At 56.9% G+C, this 14,002-nt stretch overlaps 1 protein-coding gene across 2 annotated transcripts in view; it reads right to left on the bottom strand.

Annotated features, from left to right (window-relative positions):
- Positions 1–3,094: 3,094 nt before the first annotated feature.
- Positions 3,095–14,002, bottom strand: part of NUDCD3 (NudC domain containing 3) — a 69,059-nt gene continuing 58,151 nt past the window's right edge. For both annotated transcript variants that reach the window (XM_061165607.1, XM_061165608.1), the window contains 2 exons: positions 7,742–7,930; positions 3,095–4,816 (listed from right to left, as the gene is read on the bottom strand). In XM_061165607.1, the coding sequence (XP_061021590.1) occupies positions 4,706–4,816; positions 7,742–7,930 (300 nt within the window). In that variant the 3' untranslated portion in view covers positions 3,095–4,705. The remainder of the gene's footprint in view (positions 4,817–7,741; positions 7,931–14,002) is intronic.

Here is a 14,002-nt window from a genome sequence, read left to right as displayed (position 1 = left end):
GACTTGAACACACGAGCCCTCTCCTGTCACTGGGGTGAGGCACTCAGACAGAGCAGGGCCCACTGTAGCCCCTGGGATAGTCGGGTTGGGCAGGAACCCCAGGGGAGGTGTCGCAGCAGGTGGAACAGGCCAGTGGAATCAGCGTTCCCGTGGGGAGGGGTGAGCCCTGCTACCCTCTCCACCAGAGGAGGCCTCTGACGGTGTCCCAAGGAACCCCATATCCAACCTCTTGACAGGGAAGTAGTCCAGAAGCTAGGAGGGGGCACAAACTCCCCACCTGCCTGCTGCTTGCTCTCTCTTTTTCCTTCCTTCCTCCCTCTTGGACCCTGAGTGTCCTGAAATGAGGTAGAAGGAATCTGGAGCACAAAAACACAACCTCCCTCTCTAGCAAGCACCGCCAGCCCTCTCCTGAAGGCAGGCGAGGGCCAGCACATTGCCAGTGGGCCCCAAACACACTGCTAACCCAATGGTTGGATCCAGGGTGCTCCGCCAGGGTGGGTGGACAGCACTGCTCACTCTGTCCACCCACCCTGGGACTCTGGGAAGCATCTGGATTCCCACCTAGTTTCTGGCCCTGTAGGTCACATCTTAAGTCCTCCCAGCTGCTGGTACTGATGCTGGAATGAACCACTGATGTGTGCGCTGACACCCCCAGAAGGAGCTGGCGCAAATCCCACACACTCAGGGTGGCTCCTGTGGATGCTTTGTGCTTAACGGATGGGGCTGTTTACGAACACAGCTTGTGTGGGGCTCAGCAGTGCCCTCCTCTCCCCTCCTTCCTGCCCCTGCCTCCGCTTCCCTTTGCTGTCCTCTGCCCTCTGCTGGCACCTCGCACCTTGGACTGTGGTCTCCCACCCTGGGTCCTCTGTACCAGCCCGGTCCTGATGGGCGGTCATTAAGAATGCTGGCACCTGCCCCACCTGAGACCCGCTCTGCAGCCCCTCCCTGGCCTGTTAACCCCAAACCCTCTGTGGGCACTCTAGGCCAGACACACCCTCTTTGGGGGCTGCTGAATCCCCATGCCACACCTCTGCAGTCCGGGCCCACCAGGGGACACTCTAACCCTAACACGATGTTCCTGACCCTGGTCCCTGCAAGGTCATAACCTGAGCAGCTTCCCAATGACCCTGTCTCTCAGGCAGCAGGCTCGCCATCCCTGCAGGAGGGACCTCTGCCAACTACCCACCCCCCACCATTACTCCGCTGTGGCCTCTGAAGTGCCCTCTGGGGCCTCTCTCGGAGTGTCTGGGCTGTCAGGGTTTCAGTGGGTAAATGGTGCTGGGCGGTGCTTTGCCCCCCTTCAGCATCTATATGCAGAGCCAGACCATCTCTGGGGCGATGCAAGAGCAGGGGCAGGGGGTTCCACTGGGAATGGGGGCACGAGTGGGGCCAAGCTCACGCCTCAGTGGTGACGCTTTCCCTGTGGCCATTGTACACGGGGAGTTTGAGCCAAAATGTCTCCAATGCCCCAGCCAGCGCTGGCCAAAAGCCTAGGATCCCTCCCAAGAGGAACCAGGACAGAGGTGATGGAATGTTTGGCCTGAACTCCCTGGAGAAGCCCTGACTCACCCTCAGGCCAGACACCTCTCTTGCAAAGGCCTCCTCCAGAAAGGACAGGCCTGGGCCTGCTCTGCGGGAGGATGGCCACCTCAGGCCCACGGGTGCCCTGTGAACAAGTGGTGTCACCCTGCTTCACCAGGTTGACCCCTCTCAGCACCACCAAGTCTGAATCATAATAGCCAGACTCTCCCAGCAGGGGCTGGAGGGTGTGATTCCAGCCCTCCCCTCCCCACGCCAATGGCAGCAGATGCCAGATTCTGCAGAACAGACAGGGCTGGGAGAGCAGGGAGTGGCGTCCAGCCTAAGGCTCCAGGGGCAGGGAGATCTACGGCCCCACCTAGCATCTGAAGCTTTCTTCCCTTTGAAAGCAGGCTGGTGACCCAACCTTGAGTTACGAAGAATAAAACTAAGGATGTAGATAGAGCAGATAAAACCAAGCTCATGTGGACAAGCCAAGGGGTGAGCTGAGCCTGAAATCACAGATTATTCTTGTCCTCACCCCTGAAGTTGTGATAGGGACCTGAAGGAGAGGCCTTGGGATCCCTAACCATTTCCAGGGGGCATCAGCGAGCTGAGCGACAGCGCACCAACCTTGTGTCCAGGAGAGGTGTGCCTGGGAGCAGCCAGGCTTGGACAACCTGATTCCCAGGCCACAGGGGACCAGTCCCATGCGTGCGCCACTGTCCGGGGCAGCTCTGCTCCAGAGCCTGCCCTCTGTCCAAGAGGCAGAGAGTGCTTACCGAGGACTGCTTCCACGCCCACACTCCACTCTTTATTCACGGAAACAACTTGTCCGCCCTGGGTTGAGACTGCTGCCAGCTGGCTGCCTGGGGAGCAGATTGGAGGTGGGTTTGGGTCTGTTCCTCAGACTGTACTCGGAGTGGTCAGGTCTCTGTAAGGCAGCTGCCACCTCCTGGACACATTTGCACACAAAATGCTCCTGACTTCTCCCTCCTGCACACTTTGGAGGCAAACTGTTGAAGATGGCGCTGTCCTTCCTGGCAGATTCTTTCTGCCCTGGGAGTTTGCTTGGTAATTTCACTGTTGGACTGTCTACATACTTCATTCATTCAAGAAATACCCACCAGGTTCTGCCCATTGAGCACAGCCCCTGGAATGGGGGTGGGGGAGGAAGGCCACACTGGAGAGCCTGCGATGTGACTGAGGCCCAGGACGTGCCACAAGCCTGGTGTGCCTGGAGGGGTGCAGGCACAAGCATGAGCCCAGCATTCTGGGGCCACTGCAGCTAAATGGGGCACTAAGGACCCTCTGGCTGAAGTCTTTTGAATCCTGCTTGGAAATGGATGTCAGCTCTAGAGCTACAATCTCTTTTCCTGATCGAAAGCTTATTATGTTTCTGAAAGCTGTGTGAAGTCTTGCCAGGATGCAGGCTGGATAAGAAACAGCTTTGGGAGCTATTTAGGAATTCCCATTTTGGTGTTTGCTGTATACATGGGCCTGATGGCTAGAATTCGGGTAATGACCACATAGTGAAAATCGTCTTGGCAGAAAATATCACACACAGACCCAGAAATGCTTAAATACAGATTTATTGCAAACCAACACCGGAGACAGGGTGATTTCGCAGGCGGGCACCCCATTTTCCTTGGACCTCAGCTGATGGAGCTCAGTGGCCAAACTGCTCCTGCCGTGTCTGAAGAGAGAAAACAGGCAGAGTGCACAGACTCCAGGGCTCAGGCCAGCAGCGAGGGGCGCAGGCTGCTCACAGGATGGCAGGCCCCCTAGTCCGCCACTCCCAGATGCCGGTAAGCTGCTGTGACCCCCAGGGGGGTGGGGAGAAATGCAAACACTTGAAAATAAAATCAGGCAAAAGGAAGACAACTGACCATGGAGTCCACAGCTCCCAAACAGCCAAGGTGCAGGCCTCAGACCCCACCTGGGGACGGGAGAAGACCCTCTGGGGGTGGCGGAGGGGAGGAGATAGAGGCATGGCGCCAGGCAACGGTGCCAGAATGGTTCTCACACAGACCGGTGAGACCTCTCACTACGTGGGGCAAGTGAGATCCAGAGGATGCTGAAGGGGGGCCTCAGCAGCTCCATGACCAGCCTCAGTGACGACAGCCAACAACAGGGCTCCGTGCCCCCTCGGTGGGGCTCCCACCAGTCACCAGGTGAACACAGCTCCCATGACAGCATCAGAGCAAGCAACTGCTTCCCAGGGATGTGTCTACAGGGCCCTGTGAGCCAGAAACCTGCCCCCACACATGGCAATGCACCAGCTCCCACCCACGCAGCTGAAGGGGGAAGTTTCTAGAAGGAACGCCCCCACCCCCAGGGCTCTTCCTCCCCCAGTCCAGCACACAGAGCTCAAGGGCAGGTTCCAGGGTGCAGCCGTGTGGTCCTGGGAGAGCCGCAGGAGCAGGGTCCCAAGCTCTGGGCGGCACAGCCAGGCTTCAGCCAAGAGAGGACCAGGGGCTGCAGCGAGCAGGGACACACATGGGGCCTCCTGCGGGGGCCTGGCCCAGCTCGCTCTGACAAGAACCAGTTCCCCAAGGGGAAAGTGCTAGGCCGGGTGGCAGCAGGACAGGCCACTCAGAGGACAGAGATCCTGCAGTGCCGTGCCTGAGGCCACCAGAGACTCTTCCAGCATCCAGAACCAGAGACCAGCACCCTGGTTTCCGTGGCTCCTTGACAAGGCTGAGGAAGGCAGTGGACACGTACAAGCAGACGGGCAAGACTACACAAGAACACACCCAGCAAGAGGGCAAGGCGGCAGTTTCCCCAAACTGGCCCCGAGCCCGGCCCTCAGTCTGCACATCCCTGCCTGTGCTTCCACAGCCGAGGGGCACCCACGCCTGCCCCACGCAAGAACAGCAAGCAGAGAGCAGACGAGCAGAGCAGCGAGTGGAGGCAGGGAGGGAGGGAGCGGCGAGTGGCGCCGGCAGGGCCCAGAGCAGCGCCCGCTGAGAGCCCCTGCTCCCCCACACCCCCTCGGCACAGGACGCACAGCCCCGCCCTGCTCTGAAACAGTCTGGAGACGAAGGGCCAGGGTGGAGGCCGGGTTCACCCTTGAAAGAAAGGATGGCAAAGGTGAACTAGACAGCGAGTCCCCGGCAGGAGGGAGCTGAGGGGCATGGCTGAGGCCCCGCTTCCCTGCCGGCGAGGGCGTCCTCTCCTCCGGTCATTAAAACTGCACAGCCCCCGGGGAGATGTTGAACATGGCCGGGTCGAATCGCTGGCCTCGGAAGGGAGAGCCTTCAGCATCCCACCCCTTCTTCAGCATCTCATGGACTTTCTACAAACAGAAAATAGAGAGGTTAACTGTAGTCACCAGGCCTGCACGTCCCAGAGCAGAACTCTGCTCTACTTCCTCCGGAAGAGGACCTGCCTGGGGTGACAGCAGACCCTCCGCAAGCCTGTGCTCCCCACATTCGGGTTGCCCCCCATCCTGTCCCCAGAGCAACACCAGCCATCTTCCTGGTTTGGATGCTGTCCCTGCTCACCAGGAGTATCTGACCAGCCTCCAAATGACCTGAGGGCCACAGCCCACAAAGCTGACTGAGCTGTAAGAAAGGGTCTCTACTCTCCTTTCAAGAGACAGGCCCAAGGGTGGTGGTCTCCAGGCCTGTGCTCTCAGATAGTCTGGGAATGACCTAGGTTGTGACTCAAAGGGAGAGACCTCAGGATGTCTGACTCTGCACACACCAATCACCGATCCCATAGCCACTGGGGGCAGGGGCCAAAGCTGTTATCAAAGGTGGGCTCAATCATCCCAGTCTGGACCACCAGGCTTCGGGGGCGGCAGCAGGAAGCTGCGAAGTGAGGGAGGCCCCCTGTCCCCCCAGGTCCCCACATCTGCCCTCCATGTCCTCCCTGCAAACACACTGGGCTGGAAACCCTCTCCCCTTCCTTCTGACCAGGAGCAATGAAGAGACTCACGGCCACAGGGCCAGAAAGCCCTACCCACCTCTTAACCTCTAGGCTGACAGACTGAGCTGAGGGGAAAACTCCTGGTGTCTGACAAGACTGCAGGGCTCCTGACGTGGTCTTCTCTGCCCTGTTATTACACCTAAGTGGTGCAGCAGCAAACATGTCAAAGACAAGCAGTATGTAACACCCTCGACTTGGCCCACCTGACACACACCAAGGACCTTAGAAAGAGCACCTGGCACCGCCAGCGCTGCTGCCCACAGGCCGCCCTGAGAAGGGACCAGAGAGGCCCAGGCCCCGGCCACCGCGTGACTCCAGGTGCCAGCAGTCACAGGGTGACTGCAGCCCGTCCCACCTCCTCCAGCGCGTGCCCACCACCCCCTCTGAGCCTCCTCCTTCTCAGTCTCACTCCACGCCCCTCTTCTGAGCATCTGAGACAAACCCTCTCCAGTGAGCTCCGACTTGAGACGCACCCTCTGAGCTCGACCCACGGCGATGCCCTGTGCCCCAGCCTCGTCATGGGCAGTCTGACGGGCCCTCTTGCTCCAGCCCCACAGGGTCCTCAGCCCGCTCCCCATGCTGGTGCTGCCCCAGGCCCCTCACCTCCTACTTTCTTAAGCCACCTCTCCTCCCACCACCCTCATCCAGCCACCTGCAGCCGTGCTGACTCTCTTCTCCTTGGGACGCTTTCCTCCAGGGACCACGGTGACTGTGCAGGGCTTCGACACCACAGAGGCCAGCTGCCTCACCACTAGGCCACGCGAGCTTTACCGGCTCCTCATGCCTCCACGCTCTTCTCTCGGTTCCAAACCGGCTCCCCACACTGCGTGTCCCTCAAGGCCCCATGTGCCAAAGACAGTCCAGGGGGAAGCCTGGGAGGCCAGGCCCCGTATGCAGACATTCGTTCCCAATCCCTGCTGAGCCCAGAGGAGTCCCAGACAGCAGTGCTGGTGCCCCTGCCTCTCCTAACACGGCCCTGAGGCGCTGGGCCGTCCAGAAGCAGGTCAGCTGGACAAGGGGTCACCACTGAGTCCCACCACCTGCCCCACCATCCAAGGGCTCCCATGTGTCCACTGAAGGTCTCCACAGGGCACTGCACTCAGCCAGGCACTCGTGCCATCACGGTCAGCACTGCCGGGCCCATGGCAGTCCCGCCAGAACCACTTCCGACCACGGAAGTCTTTCCATCAGACCAGTGTCTCCTGGTTTCTTCTTCAGATGCTTCTTGGATCAGTGGATCCCAGCCCTGAGCTCATCAGCAGGGACCTCTTGCTTCTTATTTAGACCTCATGGCTAAAGGCCTGCCAACTCTGGGGCCAGACACCCAAACTTTAAACAGTTGCCCAGGGCCCTCTCTAATCAGGCTGGTGTTCAGACTGCTCTTTCATCTGGTGGCTGCAGGCAAACGCAGCATTAACTGGATAAAACCACCATCTAAACGTGCACAGAGGTGGTTGCACTCCACGTCCTGTGTTAGGCCAGCTCGGGGATTACAGCCTGAGACCACTTTCCACAGATGAGACCACCAGGTGCCTGGGAGCCAATGGTCAACCACAGTCCTGGCCTCCAGCCGCATAAGCCCAGGGAAGGTTGGCAAACCAGATCAAGAGACGATTCAGAGACTCAGGGAGGGACGACAGACAAGCCTGACACCAGCTCTGGGTTCAACCGCACCCTGCTGCCAGACCAGCTATAGGACCTTGAACATGTGCTGTGACCTCTACACCTCAATCCCCCTCTCAAATCCCCATGTGGTTTACTTGGGACACTGAGACTGGAACTCTCTTCTCTAAACAGCCACTCTTGGGAGTATCAAACAGGAGAAAGACAGCACATGTCTAATCCTCGTCTCTGCCACCACAGGCTCCAGATGAGTCTCCTCTCCAGTCACTGATGTCCTCCAGGCTTCTGTGGCTGCTGGCCAGCTACACTTCTCAGGTCTCTGACTTCGAAAGTGATTTGGAAGAATTTTCTTCCCACTGGTCCTTTGTGATCAAACCTGCACTGGACCTGAGGCAGGGTGGTGCCAGGCTGTTCCTCCTGTACTGAGGGTCTTGGAGGGGCTGAGGGGAGGGACAGCCCTAGGTGTGAGCTGGCATTACCAGGACCCTCTGGAAAGGCACCTCTCAGCCCTGCCACCTGGGCTCTCGGTCCAGGCACGGAACCAGAGCCCCATCCCAGGCGGTGACCAGGCCCGGGCTGCCGTGTCGGGACCCAGGAGGCAGCTGCACAGACAGCAGCATGCCCCGTCCACCCCAGCTCAAGCCCCAGGAAGGGTGCGTGCCCGTACCAGCTCATGGCTCTGCGGCTTGCCCTGCAGCTTCTGGTGGTAGTCGAAGGTGAGCCTGTCGAGGACGGCGTGCTCCTCCTCGTCCACCGTGGCCATGGAGCGCTCCTTGTTGATCTTGTCGATGTCGATCTGCTCCTCGCCCTCCAGGATGGCGCTCCACCAATACTCGCCCACCTTGTTCAGGCTCACCTGGCACACGAGGGCAGAGACAGGGTCAGGGCTGGGGAGGCGGCACTGGGGACCCAGGGAATGTGGGGACACTGGGGATTCCACTCTCCAGAACTAGGACTGAGCGGTGCCTATGGTCCTTGTCCCCAGTCCTCCAGAAAAAGTGACCCCCCACAGGCATCAGCAACCCCACCTGCTCAGTCACCAGAAGTCCAGCCTGCTCATCAGAGGGGACGTTTCCAGCTGCTCTGAGATGCACCACCCATGGTACCTGGCCCCTGTCACAGCCTCCCGAGCTGCCAAGGGAAGCTTGGGCCCAAACAGGAGCTTCTTTCAACATCCATCTGTTGAGCTCCCATCAGCTCACCACCCGCCAATGACCTTTCCTGCTTCCAAGTAAAGCAGCCAGCCTCCTGCCTGCTTGGGGGACTTGGAACACAAGGGACCAAGCATTCAGCCTGACTGACTCCCCCACAACCAGATGCCCAGGCTTCTTTGTCCCACTGTCCTCCCTGGCCTGGCCAGGGCGACCACTGCATGTGACTCACTTCCTGCCCAGCCTCATGGTGTAGCCCAGGGAGGCGACAGAAGAGTCGCGGGGGGGGGGGGGGGGGGTGGCGGGAAGGGGAACTAAGACAAGATGCGGAATAGCAGGACTTGGCCTGAAGGTGAAGCCAAGTACACTCATCCCAGGGACCACACAGGGAGGGCCCAGGCCACACCCCTTCCTACACCCAGCGGCTGGGTTCTTGGGGAAACTCTCTACCAGCTGACCAAGAATTGACAGGTGAGCTGCGACCCTACCTCACACTGTTCACTCTCAGACAGGATGGAACCCCCAGTCACGCCCAAAGGGGTACAGGGGTGATAGAGATGACGAGCCCACAGCAAGAGCAGCTCTTACTCAGAGGAGCACCATGAGGACATGTGACTGGCTAGTGGGCAATCCTGACAAGTGACATCTGTGAAGATACTGCGTGCTCACAGGTCGTAAGTCAGCGTGCCCCATGGCACATGGGCTGCGGGCGGCAGTGCTGCCAGCTCCAGCCCTCTGCCCCGGTGCACCAAGAGCCCCTACGGAGCCCAGGTCCAGCAGAGCTCAGCCCCAGGCGCTGAGAGCGGCTGAGGTGTGGGCGCTGACAGGGCGGGTCACACAGTGGAGACAGCTCCAGAAAACCGCGAGCACAGCCAGTACACAAGGCTGCCCCACTTCTGACCATCATGGGTGGACATGGCCGTGCAGATGGCAGGGGTGAGGTGGCAGGGGTCCTGCCCTCCTGATCAGATGAATGACCTCTACCCTGCCAACACCACGGTTTCCAGTCAGAGACTCTCTGTGTCCAGATGCTCTGCCCAGCTGCTCAGGCAGCTTTTTGCCGACTTACTCTCCTGCTTGCATGCATGGACCTAACCTGGCCCTCTAAGACCCCAGTGCCAAGCTCTGAGCCCCATCTTCATGGGACTGCAGATCTCTGGGCCAGTGCAGTGAAAGGCTTCTGAGGGGGAAACCCACTCTCTCCATACTATTCCAGGAGATCTTCTGAGGAACAATCAGCCCTCTATCCACTGACTCAACCAACTTCAGATCACAAATACTTGGGAAAGAAATTTCCAGAAAGTTCCCAAAAGCAAGACTTGAACTTGTCTCCTTCAGCAACAACTGTTTACACAGCATTTGCATTGTATTAGGTACATGCCATGAAGTATAAGAGAGGATGTGTGTAGGTTATGTGCAGACACACCATCTATATAAGAGAGGAGAGCATCCTTGGATGTGGGTATCCTCAGGGGGTCCTGCAATCAACCCCCTGAGGATACTGAGAGACAACTCCACTTACAGAATATAAATCTCCAAAGAGAACAAACCCTTCAGATTTATTTTATTCGTGTCTTTGTTAGTGATCACTGATCTCAGCAGTGATCTCATTATCACTGCTGAGATCTTTCTTAACGTGCATCATTAGTATTAATGCAAGCCCTATAAAATACATACTGTTACCTCTACCTGGAAGTCAGCGCCTCACCTGGATCACCCAATGCCACAGGCAGAGCAGAGCCACGCTCAGGCCAACAGCCCTCGACAGCACTGTGTGGGGGGCAGCCTGCACCCCACCCTGGTGCTCTGCTGCTGGTCCTTCTCACACAAACCACAGGTGGGGTGTCTCAGTCAGGTCCACACACACCCGGGCCTAACACGGCTCGGGGGCACCACGGGACTGATCCTGACAGGGAGCTTGGGGGGCCTCACTACCTGTGCCTCCTGCCTCCACAGAACACGTCTGCATGGGCACTCTGCACACCCAACAGGCATTAAGATGAGCCTAGCACCACCTTTAAGGTGAAAGTCACATCAACGTAGAATTAGCCATTTTCAGGTGAGCAATTCAATGCACTCAACACATTCAAAGAGGCTGCCTAGCTCCAGAACATTCTCGTCATCACAAAAAGAGAACCTGTACCCATGAGCAGTCACTCCCCACTCTGCCCAAAGGCTTGCCCTCCCCCAGCCCTGGCAACAAATCATTTATTTGCCTTTTCTGGACACTTCCCAGAAACGGACCCAAAGGCTATGTGTTCCATGCCTGGCTTCTTTCACTCAATACGATGTCATCACATTCCTGTGCTAGTGGGTCAGAACTTTATTCTTTTTCCAGGTTGAGCAATACGAAATGTAGCATCCAGAGGACTCGGGGAAAATGTTCTTGGAACCGGGCTCAAGGATTCAGGTCTAAAAATAATATCTTTGATAAAGTAGTCTGATGGTTTAACATTTGTTTTGATTTTTTAACATTGTTATATTTTTTTAATTGGGTTTGTGGAGGCGTAAGCTGGCACATAGTAAAACTCACTTGTGAGAGTACCTCCGTCCTAGGAGTTTTGACAAATGCAGCCACGTAGCCACCACTATCAAGCCACACCCTAAAGTTCCTGGTCCCCTTGGTCGGTGATCCCCTCAGCCCAACACTTGCTTTGCCGTCTTGTTGGTCTGTGTCTTGGGCTGCTGTTCTCTTAGCATAGTGATCTGGCGTTCAGCCACGCTATGCACGCATGGAGGGGTAACCCCTTGACACGGTGGGCTGACACACTTGTGGGTGGCCAGGTGGGCATTTCCCGGGCTCGGCAGTCACCTACCAGGCTGCCTACAGGGCTGTGTGTGAACGTGAGTCTCCCTTTCCCTTCGCAGACACCCAGCAGTGGGGCTGCAGGGTCCTACGGTAAGTGTACGTGTAACTTTATGGCCTTGCCATCTGCAGTGTAAGTGTATGTGTAACTTTACGGCGCTCCTCTCCGCAGGGGAGCTCCAGGGGCTCCACACTCTTGCCAGCTCCAGCTACTGTCGATTCTTTTCAGGATCCAGTCACCGTGGTTTTAATTGGCATTTCCTTAACAACTAACAATGCTGAGCATCTTTCATGGACTTATGTGCCATCTCATTTCTTAAAACATTTTATCTGGAATAATTTCAATCACAAAAGTTACTAGAATTATTCAAGTACAAAGAATAGCCACACACCCTTTTCCTAGATTCACCCACTGTTAACACACTACCCCTTTTACCACATGCGTGTGTCTGCACTCTCACTCTGTAAGTTTATATATAATATGTGGTAAATTACAGGACATTTGTTTCAGAATCTTGGCCCTTTAACCCTAATACTTCAGTGAGTGCCTCTTCCTTAAGATATGAAAGTTCTTCACTATTGGGTTGGCCAAAAAGTTCATTTGGATTTTTCTGTAACATCTTAAGGAAAAACCTGAAGCTTTTGGACAACCCAGTAGAGTTCAGCTCCCCTTCCCTCCATCAGAGGATCCAGTCCAGGGTCCCGACTACATCTTAGTGGGCCTGTCCCCTTTAACCTAGAACATTCCGCCGCTGCTGTCTTTTGTTGTTAAAACCCATTCTTCATCTGGAGTCTGTCTGGTGCTTCCTCCTGATTAAACTCAGGGACATGCCCCCAGCAGAACCCTGCACAGGTGATGCTGTGCCCCTCCTGCAATGTCCCACCTGCAGGCACAGACATCACGTGGCTGCAGCGCCTGGGTGTTCCTCCCGCACCCCCTCACCCCCGCAGTGGCGGGGAGACAACGCTTCCAGCCCCAACAGAAGCTGTGGGAGGCCAGCAGGGGCTTTCTCTCAGCACAGCTCCTGGAAGTCCAGCATCTCAACAGCTCTCACTCGCTCCAGCCCCTGACCATGCAGCACTCGGAGCGCCCCAGCCCAGCTGGTCAGGGGTGGCTGCTGTGACCTGATAACTCACCCTCATCCCTCGGCCTTCCTCCAGGTTCCTTGTAGCAACCCGTCCCGGATCTAGAATCAGTTTCTCAGGGGAACCCCCAGAGTGCTGGCTGAACAGTTTTCCCAAAATGGCCTCGCAGAAACTTCCAACTCCACGTGGATCAGCTTACCTCAGCACCCCAATCTGTGCTGATGACTCACCAACACTCATCTCCCTCCCCTCCCCTCCCTCACAGAACCCTGTTTCTATTCAGGGAGGCAGTGTGCCCAGCAAGAAAGACGGCTCCTCGCAGCTGCCTGTACGTGGGATCAAGTTTGGGCCAAGGAGATGTGCGTGAAAGTTGCGGGTGATGTTTCAGGGGGCTGCCTTGAAACCAGGACAGAGGACAGGCAAAGACAGCAGGGGGCCTGCTCAGCTCCAGGCACTTCTGCGGCAAGGACGTGATCCCCAGCCAGACCACTGACCTCTCAGGGCTTTGCCAGAGGCAGTACCATTGTGGGGAATCTCCCAGTCTTTGATGTTAACAAACTTTTTAAACTTTACCATTAAAGCGCTGAGGGCCCGACGAAGCTGGCTGTGATGGGGGCGTGGCTGGGAGGCAGTGACCACAGGCTGGCGAGCTTCCTCCACTCTCTCCTCCTACATGGGATGGAGGGGGTGCCTGCTCTGTCCACCGGGAGTGTGGTCCTCTGGTTAGGCTTGGCATATCCCTCCTGTTCACTGGGCAACTTCTCCAGAATGCTGCCAGAACATGATGCCTTAGGCCACCTACTTCTCAACACCAGGCCTCAGCTCTTCCTGGCTGGGACCTGGGGATTGGCAATGATGCCAAAAATGTGACCAGCCTGAGAAACATGACGGGTCCCGGGAGACATGGGTACTGAAAGCCAAGAACTTGCACTTCACTCCCTGGACTAATTTCCAGGCTTGGGCTTTTGCCAAAATACTAACATAACTTAACCTGTGTTTTAAGCTGAACAATGGTCCCTCAGGGCCAGGAAAGGGGCAGGTGGCCACCCACGACAAAACAAAGATGGTGAACCACTTCACAGAGTAACACATATCCTCCCTAGAAAAAGGGAAAGGAACAAATGGGAGAAATGCAGATAAGTCAACAAAGACAAGTTAAAATTAACAAGCCCAGCGCTAGGGCGCAAAAGGGCCTGGTGATGTCACAGAAATCTGACATCCTTCCGGGGAGAGCCATGGCAATGGCCAAGGACAACAGTCAGCCTGTAACTCCACTTCTGAGAACTGTAATTTAAAGAAATCATCTAAATATGGCGGTGCAGCATGCATTAAAACACTCCCAGGCTCAGGCACCACACACACAGCAGTGTGAGCTTTAAGACAAGTGGACAAAGGTCTGCAAACACTGCAGCTCCTGAACTGACTTTAAATGACTCGAGTGTGGGTCGTGTCAGCATGTTAACAGGCTTCGCCTCACAAATGGCTACGAATCAAGAGACATGGAGCATCACAGGCACGAGGCCATGGCCTGCAGGAGCCCAGAGCCCGGCCATTAGCCCCGCCTGCGGGGAGAAACCAGGGCAGTGAGCCGACGCGGGTTCTGGGACAGAACGAGGCACAGGGGGAGGCCCTGGTTTCACGTCTCCGTAACCAAGAAAGGAGCTTGCTTGAGAATCAAGCAGCCTCGTTTAACATTCTCAAGTGTGGGAGGGAGGGAGGCAAGAACTGTCATCCGGTTTTAGCTGCCACCCCTGCCTGCTCTGAAAGGCTGCTTGGGCGTGTCTGATGCGGATCCCGGCTCAGGGCTCAGGCGAGGAGGGAGCAGTGGCTGGGAATCAAGGGGCATGTCTGCATCAGCCTGCCTGGGAGGTGAGGACTCAGGCCA

The sequence above is a fragment of the Dama dama genome, chromosome 18 (genome assembly GCF_033118175.1).
Source record: "Dama dama isolate Ldn47 chromosome 18, ASM3311817v1, whole genome shotgun sequence".
Lineage (NCBI taxonomy): Eukaryota > Metazoa > Chordata > Mammalia > Artiodactyla > Cervidae > Dama > Dama dama.
Note: the sequence above shows the minus strand (reverse complement) of the source record. Positions and strands in the feature narration are given on the sequence as shown.